Source organism: Molossus molossus, unplaced genomic scaffold, assembly GCF_014108415.1.
Source record: "Molossus molossus isolate mMolMol1 unplaced genomic scaffold, mMolMol1.p scaffold_m16_p_4, whole genome shotgun sequence".
Taxonomy (NCBI): domain Eukaryota; kingdom Metazoa; phylum Chordata; class Mammalia; order Chiroptera; family Molossidae; genus Molossus; species Molossus molossus.
Genome location: NW_023425377.1, coordinates 124,042,839 through 124,061,719, shown reverse-complemented (window position 1 = coordinate 124,061,719; position 18,881 = coordinate 124,042,839). Strand labels below are relative to the sequence as shown.

The window sequence follows — 18,881 nt, the reverse complement described above, 5'->3', positions numbered from 1 at the left end:
TTTTTTTTTTTTAATCCTCACCCGAGGATATTTTTCCATTTATCTTCAGATAGAGTAGGAGGGAAAGAGAGAGAAAAATATTAACATGAGAGAGACACATCAATTACTTGCCTCCCACATGACCCTGACCAGGGACGGGACGAACCACAACCAAGGTACATGCCCTTGACCGGAATTGAACCCCCACCTCTTTGGTCCATGGGCCGATACTCTAACCACTGAGCCAAACTGGCCAGGGCTCTTAAGACGTTTTTACTTATGCTCACAGACTATTTATTGTTGCTTTTCATATATAGATTGTTGTGGAGCAGCGTTTATAATAAAGAATAATTTTCGGTAAGGTTTTCCAGTTAATTCTTTCAGCACAGGCCGTGGGGTAGGGGGTGGGGCAGGGGGAGGGGCATATAGGACTGTATTCGATAGGTCCATGAACTAGGGAAACTTGAGCCAAGATGGTATTCTGCTTCAAGATGAAAGCCAAGGGACCCACATTTTTGTTACTGTTTATATTGTTAGACTCCATAGAGTATAGAGTGTAGATTATCCTTCGAAAGTTCCTGAATTCTGTGGCCAAGCTGGAACTAGCATCCATCTGATGATGATTTGCCTCCTCAATTTGTGGAGGAAGGACTAGAGGTACCAGCTCCCCTTTGAGCAGGGATCAGGAAGCAGCTTCCGACCTTTGGTTGGCGGTGGGGGAAGGGTTAGAGGACTGGACGCATTTTGAGGAGCTGGATTCTAGTCTGCGGGTCTGGGCCAACATTCTCTCAGTAAACTAAAACTTACCATAGAAATACGAATGGCAGCTCGTGTATTCCGTTCGGGTAGACCTCTGGCGCCTCAGTGGCCGCTCCACTTGTGCTCGGCGACCACACTCTTCTAACCTTTACTTTCAGCTCCTTTCGGTTTCTTGAAATTACTAAAAATAGCAGATGCTTTATGTTATCTTAGAACTTCCTCCTGAAAAAAATCTGAGTTTATTTGAAACTCTTTGAAGATATTTAAATTGATGCCCCACAGTTTTTTATTTGTTTGTTTGTTTTTTATTGTTTTGAGAGAGAGAGAGAGAGAGATTTGCTGTCCCACTTATTTATGCATTCATTGGTTAATCCTTGTATGTGCCCTGACCGAGAATTGAACCTGCAACCTTGGCCAATCAGGACAATACTCTAACCAAATGAGCTGCCCAGACAGTGCACCTCGGTTTTTTTCCTTCACCCCGGTTTCTTCTGCATAGGAACATTTCATTGACTCCAAGTCTGTTTACTTCCCCGCTCTCCTAAACAGCTGTCTCGTTTCCTCTCTGCACACTTGCTGTGCCATCGCCTCTGCTCAGTCTTACCTGATGTCCTTATAATACGGAAACTGAATACTTAGAAGGAAAAGCAGTCAATGGGAGTAGACCATAGCTCCTAGGGATGCTAGAAGTAGCAGACTTTAAAGCAGCTACTATACATGTAGTTAAAGATTTAAAGAAAAGCCTAGTTCAGAGGAGATCAATGGAAGCTGTGGAATCAGTCAGGTGGAAATTGTAGAGCTGGAATATACAGTGTCTGAAGTAAAAATTCACTGGTTGGATTAATGAGCAGATTGGATACGACATAGCAATAAAACCATCCAAACGGAAGAACAGAAAGAAAGGGGTGGGGTGGGGTGGGGTGGGGGAGGGGGGAAGACAGAGTCTCTCAGTAACCTGTGGGACTTGTGATTGTGATTCCATGCAATCAGAGTACTTAAAAAGAAATGAGGCATATGGTAGCAGAAAATTATTTTATAAAATTAGGGTCACACAAATCTCCAAATATGATGGAAAGTACATATCTTAAAAATCCCAAAGCAGAATATACATAAGGAAAATTACACAAGGCATACCATAATTAAATTGTGTAAAACTAATGATACAAGAGAACAATCTTAAAAGTAGATGGAGAAAAAGAGATACTACATACAAATGACACGGTGATCATGATGATTACTTACAGAAAGCATGCAGAGCAGAACACAATGGAATGACAGGGTACTGAACAAATGAGTGCACAAAGCCAGATGATTCTGAATAATGGGAGTGTCTATCTATTTAGTGCATGTTATATCCTGGAAATTGTGCTCATATTCTTAATATGCAATATCTCATTTGATCCTTAGGACAACCCTGAAAGGTACTAGAATTACCACATCTTAGAATAATGAAAACGAGGCTTAGAGAAGCCAAAGGACTTGGATAGTAAATGTTAGACCCACTTAGCAAATGGAAAACTAAGGATTTGAAACTAGATATGATTGGCATAAAGCCACTTCTTTTTTCACTATAAGCTGTATGAAATAGAACGTTTATATAACCTTGATTTACTAGATAAGCTGATTGGAGACTATTTGTTGTGGTTTGTATATTTGAAAACTGCTGGCAGTCAGTCAACAGGATTTATTGAGCACTTAGATATTTCTGGCTGGATATTGAAATGGAAGAGTAAACAGTACAAATATGTTCCCCCCATTCTCACGGAGCTTATAGTCCAGCAAGAGAGAAATGCGGTAATTCTAGCTGCCTCTCAGGGTCGTTCAAGGATTAAACGAAATAATGTATGCTAGAAGAACCAGCACAATGTCTGGTATATAGTATTTCTATTAAATAATTTTAAGTATTTAAGAAAATAATTAGAGGTATTCAGTGCTATGTATACACATGAAGTGCAATGGGAGCATTTAGGAGGGGGAGTAACTCACTTGGTCTGGGAGATTAAGAAGGTTCCCCTGAGTTTTTGCAATCATTCATCTCAGAGAGCTCCGCATTTGAAGAGAGGTTGGACAGACCAGAACTATATTCGTTATTCTGAGGACAATGGGGAACAATAGAAGGTATTAAGGATGTGGGTGGAGCGTGGTCTGTAATCACCATTCAGCATGCTGTATGAACAGTCTCTGGGGGATGTGACGAGAGTGGACACGAGGATAACCAGGGGAAAGTGGGTCAAGTGGTGGGAACAGAACTAAGTGGATGGAGATATTTCTTTGGAATGCACAGAATCTGGCAGTTTTAAAAGCGGAAATGAGAGAGAAGATGTACAGTTGCTAGGTTTCTGGGTTGGTGGAAAAGCCGTTACTGAGAAGGGGAAATCCTGGAAATATCTCAGGCTTGGAGAAGAAGATTATGTTGGATATGTTTATTCAGATATAATGTGGCATCCAAATAGAGAGGTCAGGTGGGAAGTCTGACGCTTGGGTCCGGCTCAGTTGAGAAGTGTGGACCTGGTATGTAGATTGAGGTGATGTGTCTTTATAGGTGGTGCTTGATGTCAAAGGGACAGACGGGAAAGCGAAAACAATTAAGAGAAAAATGTTAAGCATAAGCTCTGAAGAACTTGAAACTTTAAATTTAGGTAGAATGGGGGGGGGGGGGGATAGCCAGCAAGGCTGGCTGAGTAAGAACATCCAGAGAAATAAGTGGTATCAGGTCAGAAGCTAAGAGAGAGGTGTTTTAAGAATAAAGTCAGCTTTTTAAATCTTGCTGAAAGTTTAGGCAAGATATAGGCAGAAAAAAGTTTTGTGGTTTGTTTTTTGGGGTTTTTTTGGTTTGTTTTTTAATTTAACAATCGAGGTCGGTGTTGATCTGAACAAGTCATTTTGATGGAGTGATAGGGACAGATTGGAGTCAGCCAATATGAGTGACAAGTGAGAAACTGGAGACAGCTGTAGCTTAAACAGCTCTTGCAGTGCAAGGGGACGAAGGAGGGTGGGCAGGAGCTAGACAGGCTGAGGTGTGGAACGAGGGTGTCGGGAGGCAGAAGGAGCTGAGCTTGTTTAAATGGTGATGGGAAAGCACAGACAGGAGAGCTGGAGGACCCCCAGAGCCAGGATGCTGAATGCTGGGCTCCACTGCGGCAGGGCAAAGTGGGATTCGGAGGGCCTGCTCCTAGACCAGAGAATACCTGCTCTGATCTGCAGTTGCTGCAGCATAGAAAACATACGATCAAGTCTGAATGTCAGTTCTGACCGTCACACTGAAATTATGAAAACCAGGCCAGCACTTTGCTGTTCCTACAGGAAATCTTCCTTGTTACAACAACAACAACAACAAATGAAGATACTGAACTGACCTCAAGGAGCAATATCAAGTAATGTAAAACAAAAATACTCATTTTTCTCAAAATTCATTCAAGCAGAGTTGCCTATGTGAGACCTGTTTTATCGACAGCCCTTTAAATTTAATGCCTGAGGCAGTATTAATCCCATGGCCCACATGAAAGATTTGTGAAAATGCTTTGTTAGAGAAGGTAGTTGCAACTTTTAGACTCTTTAAAGATTTGTAATATTCGGCTGGAGTTCCATTTTTCTCTTTTGCTTTTATACGAAGAAATCATTGCTCTCCCCCACCCTCAAAGTAAGTTTGAGATAATTCAACCACGTCAGTCAGAGCTGTGCTAACCTCTGTCATCCAGCTGTTATGGTTATAATATTTTTCTTCCCTTCTCTCTTCTCTCTCTCCTATTTTCCCAAATTTTCCCCAAAAAAGTTGAGAGAAAAAAACAAATCGTTTCTCTTTTCATATTGATATTTAAGGTGGAATAAATGTGGTTATAAAAGCATCAATCAACACAGCACTAACTTGCCAAGTTAAGTATTTGGGTTGGAAATCATGCCTCCCAACTGCTTAAAAACAGGAAGTATCTCTGTTAAGTGGTAGATAGCTCCCAGTTTCTGGAAAGGAAGGTCTCTTTCAATTTTTTCTACATTTTTGAGCAATAAAACAAGTTTTGCAGTTTCATACATAGGGCCAAATATTGCCTACACACATATATATATATATGCATATATGCAAAATCAGCTTGAGTGTGAACGCACACGCACACATCAGTAAATGTAAATATATGTTAAAACACCTTCAAAGGCTTCAAACAGACTCTTTCACAAGCCAGCCCGGGCACATCTTACCCACAGTTCAAGCAAAGCCGGGGAGCTGTCAGAAACAGCCTATAGGTTTGTGCTCAGTGATTAATTGCCAAGAGAATCCGGTTCTGTATTCCATTACATATAATTGTCCTCTTGTCTAAAGGTGTTTATTAAGTTCCCATTTTAAATGGGGGAAAATACACACACCTAACTTCCATTTCTGATGTTTAGCCCTTCTTACAAGAAAGAAGAAAGCTAACACAGTTCACTAACAAAGGCATAGTTACAGACATTTTCCCTCCGATTTTTACTAAAACTTTACTAATATTTTAATTTGCCCAGTGTGTCGTGGGTTGGCAGTGTGGAGTGTAGGATGCTCCTCCAGCTTCCACCGTTGAGCCATGTGTGGTTTGACATTGATGAACCTCTCTGGACCTCAGCCCTCTCAGCAAATGCAGGGAGTTAGAAATAGAAGAAATCTTTGTGATGCTACTATCCTATGATTCTCTCATTCTTTTCATGTCAAATTAAGAAAAAATAATTTTGCTTTAGATAAAAATGATTCTTACACTTATGACACAAGCAAAAACCCTGGCTTGTGTTTACAATGTAATCTTTGTTTACTTCGTGAGTATCCAATAAGGTGCATTCTGGTGCAGAGCTGAAGTACAGACTCATGGGAGTCTGCCAGCGGTCCGGTCCTGGCTCCACCACTTACTGTGTGACTTTGGGCAGGTTACCTAACCTCTCTCTACCTCAGTTTTGTTATTTGTTATCTGTGACACCTTACATTTTGATGAACTGTTGTTTTTTTAATTTGGAAAAATAGATGTGCCTTGAATACCTTACAGTCCAGTGGACCACCAGGACATGTGAACAAATATTATAGTGTATTTACTATGTGCAGTAGACATGTGAACCGTCTTTAGAAGTAATACAGAGAAGAAAATAATTTCCATCGTGCTATGCGATGTGATTTGAAGGAAGAGCTAGAATCTGCCTGGAGCTCAGGGCACAGGGGCAGTGGTTTAAGTTAATTGTCATAGTCCAGTGTGGGGTGGGGGTGACAGGCAGACACCTACAGAGGCACAGGGTGGGAGGGCATGCTGTTTTCAGGGAACTACAGGGAGTTCTGTGTCGGTAGAATGTACAGGGCAGGGAGGGGTCAAATATAGGAGAGGATGCTGGAGAAATCAGCGGGGACAAGATTGTTCCTTCCCCACAACCCCACCACCCCTCACCCTCCACCCTGTTAAGAACCTATGAGTTTATTGATATTCAAATGTTATAAAAATCAGTGTATAGGGTGGGGCAAAAGTAGGTTTACAGTTGTGAGTACGTGAAACAGGAGTTTACTCTTGTATTATTTTTATTAATTATTATATTATTTTCCATATGAACAACTGTAAACCTACTTTGGCTTCACCTTGTGAACATGTAAGAAAGGCCCCCCTTAACTCCCCCACTCCCTCCTTTTACCTTTGGAGAACTTTTCTTTTTTAATATTTCTTTTATTTATTTTTTTAATCTTCACCTGAGGATATGTTTTTATTTATTTGTTTCTCTGTTGATTTTAGAGAGAGAGGGACAGAGAGATAGAAACATCGATGAGAGAAAATATTGACTGGCCACCTCCTGCATGCCCTGCACTGGGGATTGGGCCTACAACTTGGGCATGTGCCCTGACTGGGAATTGAACTGGTGACCTCTTGGTGCAGGGGTTGACACTCAACCACTGGGCCACACTGGCCATGCTGGAGAACTTTTTAAAGCAAATTTTATAGAGATGTTTAAAAGATTAATTGCAGTGTTTTTAATTTTCCTCTGTAGCTTATCAAAAAGCAGATTCACTGTTTATAAGAGGAAGAATTAGGATTAGTTCTAGATAAATACTGTTTTGGCCTTGGAAAAGGGCCCTTTAATCATTTATTTTTGTATTTAAGTATAGTTGGTATACAATATAGTTATATTAGTTTCAGGTGTACAAGATAGTTCAACATTTTTATACCTTATAATGTGGTCACCCACTAATTCTAGTAATCATCTATCACCATGCAATCTTATCACAATATTTATTGACTATATTTCTCTTCACCTTTTCACCCAGCTGCCCAGCCCCTAAAAGGGCCCTTTAATTAGAAGTGAATGAAAAAATATATTATTCTAGCAAAAGAGCTTGTATGTGCGAGTGAATTGTTTTCTTCACCCTTTTGTGCCCACCGTCAGGCGCTGGCATTTACTGTGGCACGTTGTCCTCAACACCTGCTGTGCAGTGCGTCGTCTTTTCTTGTGCAGCGCCGTGGGCTGTAACAGCGCTGAGCGAGCCCATGACAGGCAGACAGCCTACAGGCTGATGGATTGGTTGTGTCAATACAGACACGTGTGCATTGTTGTCATGCAGAAACCCTTTGTTAAAGAATTGTTTTTCAAAGGACAAAGAACGTTGTGACTGTAGCACCTAATCCTGTGCCTGGCCTGGAGGAGATGCTCAGCAGATGTTTGTAGGATTGAACTGCGCTGTGAATCTTGGGCAGGACACTGAGCATCCCCTCCAGTGCAGGAGTAAATGAGTATCTCAGGAGCTGTCATACAGTTGGGAATGGTGCTGACAAAGCCTTTCCAGCAGTTGCAAAGTGAGGTGGTGGTGTATGGTAAGATCCAGATTTTTGGCAAGTATCATTCTCTGCAAAATACAAACACAGACCTGTCTTAAAGAAGCCCTGCTTTATCTTTTGTCTTCCTTTGCACAATGGAGAGGCATTGTCAAGAGAGGAGATGTCCAATAAATTGAAAATTTGGGGCAGCTCTACTTCAGTGATTTCTCTTCCATTGTCATTTTCAAGCTCATCGCCTCTGTTATAGTCATGTTCTAATTTAAGATGTAAGATTGTCCTAGTGTTCTTTCTTTTTTTTTAAATTTAATTTATTGGGGCAATAAGATCATATAGGTTTCAAGTATACATTTCTATGATACATGATCTGTATATTGCATTGTGTGCCCAACACCCCAAGTCAGACCATCTTTCGTCATCATGTATCAGGGCCCCTTTACCCTGGCTTTCTACCTGGACGCTCCACTTCATTCCTGTACCACTTACCTTGCTGCAGAATTGTTTCCTTTCTTAAACAGAAATTGGGGCCTGATTAAAATCCTTCACCTGATTAAAAACCTCCATCATTTCCTATGGACTGTAAGACAAAGATCGAAGACCTTGGCATTCCCCACCATATATAAAATAACCGTACCTGGATTTATTTTTCACTTCATTTACTTCCACATGCCCATGTTTCAAGAATCCTCCTCTAGTGTTACCCAGCCATTTTCCTGACCTGTTACACCTGGAATACTAACTGGCAAAGGTCGCCGTTGGACCCCTGGAGCCTCCAGCCTCTCGGGGCTCCTGATAATCCTGACAGCTGAGGGAAGCAATGTCCACCACACCTGTGACCCACCGCAGTGCTGCCCTGAGGTCGGCCGCTCAGTGTGCCTGCATGAACCTCTGCCTGCCCGGGAATGGTTGGTGCACTGCTGCCCCTTTAGTTCTTTGTACCTAGTATTCCCTCTGCCTTCGCCCACTGTCTCAGTGCGGTACAGTCCCTTCTTGTCACTCAAGATCCAGTGCATTTGGATCAGGGGAAGATGTCTAGGTTTTGAAATTCCTTGTTTCCAAAGTCCTAAATTAGTTCATCTCAACTCTTGTAAATTCTCACTTTTTATTTTCTGAACCAGTTAAATAACCTAATTTTAAGATTAGACAAGTGCCTACTGCACTAATAATGATTTTATATATTTTTTGAAGTACAAATAAAATTCTTGTTTCCTTGGCTTTTTGGAAAGAGATTTTTTCCCTCCATATTCTCCATTCCAAAGGAGTTGCTTATTTAAAGGAAGATGTGTGTAGTACAAATCATATTATTACTACTTACTCAGTTATACTTTAAAATTAAAAGATCTCAAATGATTTCTTGTGAAATGGTTTACTAAGCTAAACGCTGTAAGAAAAGAATTACAAAAATTAGTTTCCTGGGGTTAACAGAGCCTGTTGCTTAAGTGTAATTGAGCTTGATCGCTAACGTCTTCCTCTCCTGACTGTGTCTGCCTCTGAGTGTGCTGTGTGTGCACGAGGTAAGCGTTGCTGGCGCTCTCTCTGTTGTTGCCCTTCACTGTCGCAGCAGCTGTCAGGTTGCAGTTTGATTCTTCCTCACCCGTAAATTCTTAAAGGGGAAATTGTTAATGCATTTGTCATCTTTTCTACGACTGTCTTAGCCTGTTGATTAAAACCCACTGAATTGAACTGTTTGTATATTGACTTTTATTCACTTTCAATGTGTTCTTTTTTTTTTTTTTTGGTCTTGTTTGCAGTATCATACATGATCATCAAACCGCTGCTAGAATGTTCACACCTATTACTGCAAATCCAAAACCCAGGACGAAATTCCCCTTTGCATTTACTTTAGGTCAGGGTAGGCTGCCTGGTAAGAGGCTGCGTCCGCAACGGGGCAGGTCCAGCGAGACCACTCGGTGTTCTCAAAAGCTGCTTTGTACTGCTGATAGTGCTTTGCACTAAAGTAGTTGATCAGCTGGTATTACTAATTACTTTTAAGTATGTGGTTATTTAGGATTTTGGTTTTCAAACTTTATATAAAACCTGTTTGTGTTTCCTGACATCTGTGCAGCAGATAATTCCTCCAACTTAAGTACAATTTATGTTCTTTCTCATTACTCCGGAAGTAATATAACAAAGAGTGTTTCTTACCAAGGCTGACATGTTTTTACTAAATATTGCTTATTTTATTGGTTTCTAAAGCTAATCTTCCTTCAGTCTAATTAAACTAATAGAGATTACTAATTTACATAGAAGTTATTATGAAATTGTATTCCCAAAACATTGAGAATTTAAGCTTTAAATGATAGCTAAAGTGAAACAAGCCAGACAGAGAAAATCAAATACTATATGGTATCACTTATATATGAAACCTTAAAAATAAAATTAAAAGGCCAATTTTATAGAAACGATAGGATAGGATAGGGTAGGGTAGGCTAGAGTAGAACAGGGGCTACAGGGAGGGGGGAATGGGGACATGTTGGTCAAATAGTACAAACTTCCAGTTATGAGTAGGTTCTGAGTATTGGATGTTCAACATAGTGACTGCAGTTGACAGCACAGGGTCATAAACTTGAAATGTGCTGAGAGTAGATCTCATGCTTTCACCACACAACAAAGAGCTACTATGATGTGCATGTTAGTCACCTTCGTCTTAATAAGTCATTTCAGTGTGTGTGTATGTATGTATATCCCATTAGCACGTTGTACACCTTAAATATATATAATTATGTTTATCAATTACTCAATAAAGCTGGAAACAGATAAATAAATATTTTAAAATATAGCAGCTAAAGTCAAAGATATAAAACATTTCCAGACATCAGCTATGTCCATCTCTAGACTGAGTATCTGGATCAACAGGGTAAAGATATTTAATAAATACAGGCGTGTTTTAGGGCCGCCTCTCTTAGTTATCCCTCAAGCAGATTTCTGTTGAAGAGAGTAAGCTGTTTTCCATAAATTCTCCTTCCTCTTATGAAAGAGCTATGAATTAAGCATTTCAGAGGCTATGGAAAGAAGCAGGAGCGGAAGAGGCAAGTAGTGAGTTGTTAAACAGCAATTCTTGTTAAACATTGAGATTTACAAATATAAATCAAGAATCTGTATTTTAATCTTGATTTTTTTACCAACATTCTAACCTCATAGTTTTGGAACACTTGTTCTTTTATTTATTGAAATAACATTAACATCTACCATGTGCCAGGTATTGGATCAAAGATAACTAGTTATCCCTGTATTCAAGGGGCTCAGTCCCGTACTGGGGATAAATATCCAGCAACAGTGATAGTGGCAGCATCTAAAGTGAAGCACGCGCGCCATGTGCCAAGCACTGTGCCGAGCCAGTTATATGGACCCTATCATTCAATTCACACATTCATCCCCTGAGTGAGTACTAGGACGGCTAAGGACTTTAAAGTACCAGGATGTTTACATGATTTGTCCAGAATTTTAACCCAGTGAAATTTTAATCCTTTAGGCCAGTTCTTTTGCCCTTGCTTTTAACCAGTATGCCACATTACAAATTATATACTTGGAAGAATCATAGAAGTTTATATAAAAGATAAAACTTTTAAGCTGAGGCTTGAACAGGAGATGGAGCTTGCCTGAGAGCTCAGGAGATAAAATGTCATTCTGAGCAGAGAGGAGGATGTGTGAGGGAAGGAGCTGGAAGGCATCCTGGTGGATTGGCCAGCTGAGTGCTTAGGTGCCCTTGGAGCCATAGGGAGAGAAAGAAGCAGCTGCAGATAAAGTTAGAGAGTTACCCCAAAATTAGGCCTGAAGTACTGTGCTTGAATTTTACTTTTCTCCTTGAGGGACCATTCATTAATGGTTAGAAAATAGGAAGTTATAGCATTTTCAGTTACAATAATCACTTTAGCAGTGATGTGGACAGCGGGAGGGAGAAGGAGGAAAAAATAAAACTGCAGGCAGAAAAACAACCAACCACAACAGCTATAATATTCTAGATGAGATTGGGTTCGCTTGACTTTGTCGAGTAAACGTTTATTGAGTGCCTTGTCTGTGCCATTGCTAGGTTGACAGTGTGGAATAAAACAATATATATCTCCCATTACATATAGTCTGCAATCTGGTGGGAAGGTCAGATGGTAAAGAAACAAATATATAATGAAGGAGATGGGGTAGAAATGAACGTTTCAAGAGAAGTAGAAGAGGTATCATGAACCTCACCTATTAATCAGTTGAATTTAGTAGGAGCAAGAGATGCCTAGAATAAGTTCAAGATTTCTGTGAAATAAATCAGAGCTATTAACAAGGCTCCACCTCTCTCCCCAGTTTCTGGAACTATTTTCTCCATGAATTATGAGACGTTGATGTTTTTTATTGGAGTAGAATGTAAAGACTCAGTGCTGCTTTCTTTTCTAGAGGAAGGCACTCCCCACACTCACGTACACACCCTTGTGGGTCATTTTAAATGAATGGCAGCCATGGGACCTGCTGTTTTAGTGTCTGTTTTAATCCTTTGGTCTGGACAAGTATTTCTGTGCTAATTAAATTACATTTGAACATTGATAGACTATGAAATTACAGGTGTTAAATTTCAGAATCTCTTTAAAAAAAAGGCAGCCCTATAACTGTGGTATATGGTTGGATCAATAAGAATCCTTAATGTGAAATACTAGAAATGCTTTCAAGTTCTTTTTGTAAAGGTCAGAAGAAGAAAAGTTAATAGTATTTAGTTCAATTAATTAGTGTAATTACTAAAATAGAACACACTTTCTAATATAAGCTGTGGCTTGACATTGGGTAAGATACTGCATTCAAGTCTAGAATTGGGGCTGGAAGGTCATTGAATACCATGATTCTTAGTGTACATGAGCAGATTTCACGTGATCTCTATGGAATTATTTGCAAAATTGTGGGGGGGTGTTTTGCCATCTGTGTATTTTGAGGGGAATTCTTGTCATGTGCACATAGGGCTCTCATTTAAAGAAAAAAGACCCTTCATTCTCACACATGAGGAAGCTGATGGAGGCTAGAGACCTGCCAAGGTCTTGAACACCTTTTTTGAAAAGGCAGTTTCCCTACGATTTTTTAAAAAAAAAACAGAGTTTTAATGTAGAGGCCACAGTATCTGTGACTTGGGGCCAGAGGCTTCAGAGATCAGGAAGCCTTGGCTTGGTTTTCATTGAGAACTGTCTTGTGGTGGTTTTTAAAATAACAGAACCTGCCATCATTCTTCCACCCTAACATCTCAGGACAGTATTTTAAAAGAAGTTCTAGGAAGGGTGTTAACTCGTTTGGGTTCTGCAGGAAGAAAGGCTCTTTTTTTAAGCTCACTTTCACTGACAAGATCAGGCCAGAAAAAGCTTAGCTGGCTGCTGGCCCAGATGACGTTGTAGTCATTGAACTGTGCTCAGCGGGCACCGTCTGGGGCTTGAGGGAAGCAGGATTCACGCTGAGTGTTGTTCCAGTGACTTAGATACACCTCGGCTGTGGTGTTCTTGCAGCTTTAGAAAGGAAAGTCTAAAATAGCCTAGAATTTGACTTTTTCTAGAAAGGTGAAAAGGATAACTTCAACTTTATAAAAAAATTAACCAAGCTATATCCCCAGCCACTAAAATGAGGTCTAGCACAGAGTATATATATAATAATTTTTTGATAAAAGAATTATTTATATGTATTTTATTATCTGTGTCATAAAAGTAAAAAAGGACTGATTCAGCATTGTGGCACCTGATTTCAGGATCTTAAAAAAAGAGAAAAATACGTTACTCTATTTGAAAGCTAACCAGCTAGCCTGCTTCAGTGTCATGGAGACTGGCAAAAGACATGAGACTCCCGGCACAGACAGAGCAGTCAATTTGTCACTGACAGAAGATCATCATTTTTTGTGCTAGTTCCCTAAGAACTAATTTCCACAGAGCAATTGTATTAGGTTTTGATGTTTGCATTTTCTGTGATGTTTTATGTATGGTCCCAGGTATATTTTCCGGGCCTTGGTTTTTTTCTTTTGTTTTTTCGATTTTAAGTTGTTTATGTTGAATTCTTATCTTCCTTAGTTTCTGTATTTACTTCTATCACATCTTCTTTCTGGATAAACTATTTATAAGTTAGTGCCTCTTAAATCTTCAGGAAATGCCATTTCTGATTATGCCAGCAATGAGAATAATTTTTTTGGAGGTGGAAGGAGTCTGCATTTTGGGACTATTTCGTTTACAATGCTCTTCATTTGTTCCTGAAGATGCAATTTTCCATCTTGTATCATTTTCCTTCAATCTGAAGATCTTCTTTTAGCATTTTCTGTGGTGGTTTTCTTTATCTGAAAATGACTTAATTTTTTTGTTGTTGTTATTGAAGGATATTTCCACTGGAAATAGAATTCTAGAATGACGTTTTTGTTCTAGCATTTTGAAGATGTTGTTCCACTGGTTTCCGCTCTCCATTGTTTTAATTGAGAGTCATTAGTAATTCAAACCATTGTTCCCTGTATTCAGTCTGGCAGTTTCAAGATTTTCTTTATCTTTGGTTTTCAGCAGTTCCACTATGATGTGTTCAGGTGTGTTTTTTTGTTTTGTTTTGTTTTATTTTGCTTGACATTCACTTTAGCTAACTAATTGTAAATCTGTTTGTTTACCAATTTGGGAAAAGTTTTGGCCTTTTTCTCTTCAAATTTTTTTTCTGCCTCATCTTCTCTTTCCTTTCCTCTTGGGACTCTGATTAGATGTACATTAGACCTTTAGTTAAATATTGTCCCACAAGAGTGATCTTTTAATGTAAGTCTTACCTTTTCAACCTTCCTACTTAAAACCTTCCAGTAGCTTCTCATTGCAAGTAGAATGCAATCCAGACTTTTTACATGCCTTTTAAAGCCTTATGATCTCCCATGACTATGTGTTTGACCTCATTTCCTACCTCTTTTTTCTTTACTCACTGTTTTTATCACACTGGGTTCTTTCTCTCCCTGGAACATACCAGTCGTTCTTGCCTTTGCACTTGGCGTTCCCTTTACCTTGAATGCTGTTCCTCCAGATAGTTGTATGGCTGACTCCTTCAGGTGTTTGCATCAGTCACCTCCCCAGTGAGGCATTCTCTCACTTCCCCAACTAAAAGCTGCCCCCCCCCCACACACACACACACATTTTAGACCCGTATCTCTTTTACTAGCTTAACTGGGATGTACTTCATATACCATAAAATTCACCCATTTAAAATACTATACAATTAAATGGTTTTTAGTATATTCATAGACATGTATAACCATTGACCTCCAATAAAATATGAGGAAAGTTTGTTTGACTGCATTCAGTTCTCGAAGTCTTTTATCAGAACTGTGCTTTTTTGAGGGCTCTCTGAAGCAGCTTACCCCATATTTTAATAATTACTGCAGGGAGTTACAAAGAATATGTATCTTTTGATAAGGTGAATGCAAGTCGTATTTGCATCCCCTGAAAGCCGATGGCATCTTTTACTGACCCAACAGTTGCTGCGAGCAAAAAGCCTCTCAGAAATATTCCTTTTCTATTTTCAAAAGTACCCAGAACATTGTTTTTTCATGTGAACCTTTAAAATAGAGTGTCGAGTCTATAGTAGGTGTTTTATTACTAACTATGAATAGCATTGGGTGGCTCCTGAGATTCTGGACCTCCCTGTCTCTGGGCACCGTCCACACGGGACGTCTGTTCTGAGCCTGGAAATCCGCATCACCCTGTCTTCTCTCCAGGCTTTGATGCGTCCTGGGAGAATCGATAGAATCGTCTATGTGCCTTTACCAGATGCAGCAACAAGGAGGGAGATATTTAACCTGCAGTTTCACTCTATGCCAATCAGTCAGGACGTTGACCTGAATGAACTCATCCTCCAAACGGACACGTATTCAGGAGCAGAGGTAAGAAAGTTCTCAGAATATCTCGGTAGGAGGAAAGTGGTGGCTTGGGGTCATTACAAAAAGACTGCTTACAGCAGCTGTTTTAAATAACTGTGTATTAAACACTCTTAAAACAGGAAATGCACTGCATGACAGGTGATCACTAAATGAAATTGCATTTTACCTGGCCTGTGTTTTTCCCTGGGCCCAGTTGTCGCTGGAAAGGTAGTCTTCAGAGAAGTAGCACGACCCAGCGGCGAGAACACTGGGCTAGAAGCAGGAACCCTCTTTGGAGCTTCTGATAGAGCAGCTTCCAGCCCTACTTCTGAACTCGGATCTCCTGACCGATCGAAAGGAAACGATATGCCGACTGCATTTTCTCACGGGGCCATGGAAGTGCGAGTGGGGTGGCAGGGGGCGTGCCGGAGCTCAGGGGCCATGGAAGTGCGAGTGGGGCGGCAGGGGGCGTGCCGGAGCGCAGGGGCCATGGACGTGAGAGTGGGGCGGCAGGGGGCGTGCCGGAGCGCAGGGGCCATGGAAGTGCGAGTGGGGCGGCAGGGGGCGTGCCGGAGCGCAGGGGCCATGGAAGTGCGAGTGGGGCGGCAGGGGGCGTGCCGGAGCGCAGGGGCCATGGACGTGAGAGTGGTGGCGGCAGGGGGCGTGCCGGAGCGCAGGGGGCCATGGACGTGAGAGTGGGGCGGCAGGGGGCGTGCCGGAGCGCAGGGGCCATGGACGTGCGAGTGGGGCGGCAGGGGGCGTGCCGGAGCGCAGGGGCCATGGACGTGAGAGTGGGGCGGCAGGGGGCGTGCCGGAGCGCAGGGGCCATGGAAGTGCGAGTGGGGCGGCAGGGGGCGTGCCGGAGCTCAGGGGCCATGGAAGTGCGAGTGGGGCGGCAGGGGGCGTGCCGGAGCGCAGGGGCCATGGAAGTGCGAGTGGGGCGGCAGGGGGCGTGCCGGAGCGCAGGGGCCATGGACGTGAGAGTGGGGCGGCAGGGGGCGTGCCGGAGCGCAGGGGCCATGGAAGTGCGAGTGGGGCGGCAGGGGGCGTGCCGGAGCGCAGGGGACTTGGCAGAGAGATCCTATCATTGTGGTTTATTGTTTCGGAAAATTATCTCAGTCTACTGTGGATCAACAAAGATTTTCTTATAAACTGTAAAAGGGACAGTCTGCCTTTAACTGAAAATATACTCAATAAGAGCAGCCAGAACTCTGAAAGTAAGAAAGTTTTAAGTATAATATAGCAGATAAACTTTATTTTTGTCCTTGGCAACTGTTCACTCAGGCTGTTTTTATTTACAAAATACAATTCTATTAAAATAATGTGCATCTTTCCTACATGCATTTCTTTAAAAAGGACAAACTCAACACAGACATATCTTCTGAATACCACTGATATGTATTTATACTGGGAAATGGAAAGTTTTTTAAAAATTTTATTTCTTTATTGATTTGAGAGAGAGAGGAAGGGAGAGGGAGAGAGATAGAAACATCGATGAGAGAGAAAACTGACTGGCCGCCTCCTGCATGCCCCCCACTGGGGATCGGGCCCACAACCTGGGCATGTGTCCTGACTTGGAATCAAATCGGCGACCTCTAAGTGCATGGGTCGACGCTCAACCACTGAGCCACACTGGCCGGACGGGAAATGGAATTTTTAAAGTAGGAAGTTATAGATGCTTTCATTATGAGTTACCTAGCAGACTGGAACTATGTATTCTATTTTGCTTGCTGTTGTTTTTATCTCTCTTTTGTAAAACCCAGAGATTAACATATTACAGGCCGTTAAGGGTACTCAGAGAGTATGTAAGTCAGTTTACACATGGAATTGGACTTAGTGTATCACACAGCCATAGCTGATAACAACTACCAAATAGATTCCAGATGTACTCATTGTTTTGCCTCAGGTATGAGCTGTGTATATTTTATTTTCTCCTGTTAGGTTTTTCAGTTACACTGGGGCGGGGAGGGGGGGGGATGCTTGTAGCAAGTTGCTTGAGAAGCAGAGGAAGTGTATTTACATTTAAGTCCTGTCTGCAACAATAGTCCTAATGAGCATCTTTTTGGCATGACTGTCCATTACGTTAAAAATGAACATGCAGCTACTGCTGACGGACTCCTGCCGCATCTCAGGAGCTCACTTTTTGATGTGAGAGACCAAGGACTGGCATCATGTGCATGATCTGTCAGTTGCAGGAAGCGGCAAGGAGAAGACACCATAAATCTTTCACTAGAACTGAGTAAGGAGGAAGAGTAGCCAGCAAGGTGTAAATATGCCTTTCTCACTTTGAAGTAATTTATGGCAGTAACAGAAGAGCAAAACAAAAATCAAAGCCAGTGAGGTTCTTTCTGTCTGGCTGAAAGGAAGAAACTCAGGTGGTGCTAGGAATGATTGTACGAGCTTGCTAGTTCTTCCGTGGTGCGCGCCTTATTTAGTCTACGATACAAGCACATTGGTTTCTGATTAATCTTTATATCAGATCTAAAAATAGTCACAGGAAAAGTAGCAGAAAATTCTTTTCGTCCTTGAATTACATTTTTTGTGTCCCATAATGCTTGGGTGGGGGAAGGGTAGCCCACTGTGGTCCTAATTATAATCAATATATTATTACAACTTCATAGAACTCTTACTAATTCTGGGGTTTTCAGCTTGGATAAGACAGGTTTGTATCATATTTTGGGGGGTCTTTTTTGAGCACGATTATCATTTTTTAAAGTTTAAAAATGAATGAATAGGAAATGTAAAACAGATAAAGTATAAGATCTCACCTCCCACCCCCATCAAAATGAAAATGGTACTGTAATGTCAAACTTAGCACTGAGAGTCAAACTTAGTTTTGATGTTTTCTTTTAATAGTAAAACAAATTCAAAGCCAGAACCTCAGTCACCTGACTCCTACAGTCTCCTACAGACTCATTGCTTTACTACTGATGTAACTAATTTATTTCCTCCCCAGGCTAAGGCCACATCCTTCAGCAGAGAACCTACTACATAGTGCATATTCAACTAACACTTATTAACCTGGGGGGAAAAAAAGCCAAAGAGAAAAAAGATTTTCAAAATTATATTTAGGAAAATAGACTTTCATTCCTATTTGTCATAAAGGAGCCCCTAACCTTATAGCGGTGCACCCTGCTACAGGCACAGCTACTTTTCAGAGTTGGAGAGTGTATTTGTGGCCACTTGGGTATAAAAATGAAAACATAGTTCATTATCTTCCCAGGAGAGTAGATTAATCAAAATTATATAAAGGTAATTGTACACTATTAGCTATATGAACAAGATTTTGGCCAGGTAAGCTAGCGATGAGGAAATTGCTGACAGTCTGTTTTTTTACAAGACAAAATGTTTATTTTAACTGTAGTGAGTATTTTTTTTTTTTAAGTTTTTTTAAATTGATTTTTAGAGAGAGATCAATGTGAGAGCAAAACATCCATGGCTGCCTCCTGCTCACCCCCTACCAGGGATCGAGTCTGAAACCCGGGTTTGTGCCCTGACCAGGAATCGAACCGGCAACCTTTCAGTGCACGGGATTACACCCAACCAACTGAGCCACCCTGACC

The 18,881-nt window shown here is 41.2% G+C and overlaps 1 protein-coding gene and 1 non-coding gene across 2 annotated transcripts in view; one reads left to right on the top strand and one right to left on the bottom strand.

Annotated features, from left to right (window-relative positions):
- The window catches only part of SPATA5 (spermatogenesis associated 5), a 242,947-nt gene that overhangs the window by 182,878 nt on the left and 41,188 nt on the right, over window positions 1-18,881 (top strand). Inside the window, exon 15 of the mRNA XM_036240737.1 lies at window positions 15,178-15,342. Within this exon, the coding sequence (XP_036096630.1) occupies window positions 15,178-15,342 (165 nt within the window). The remainder of the gene's footprint in view (window positions 1-15,177; window positions 15,343-18,881) is intronic.
- On the bottom strand, window positions 9,239-9,425 carry LOC118616693. Its single transcript, XR_004956671.1, has one exon.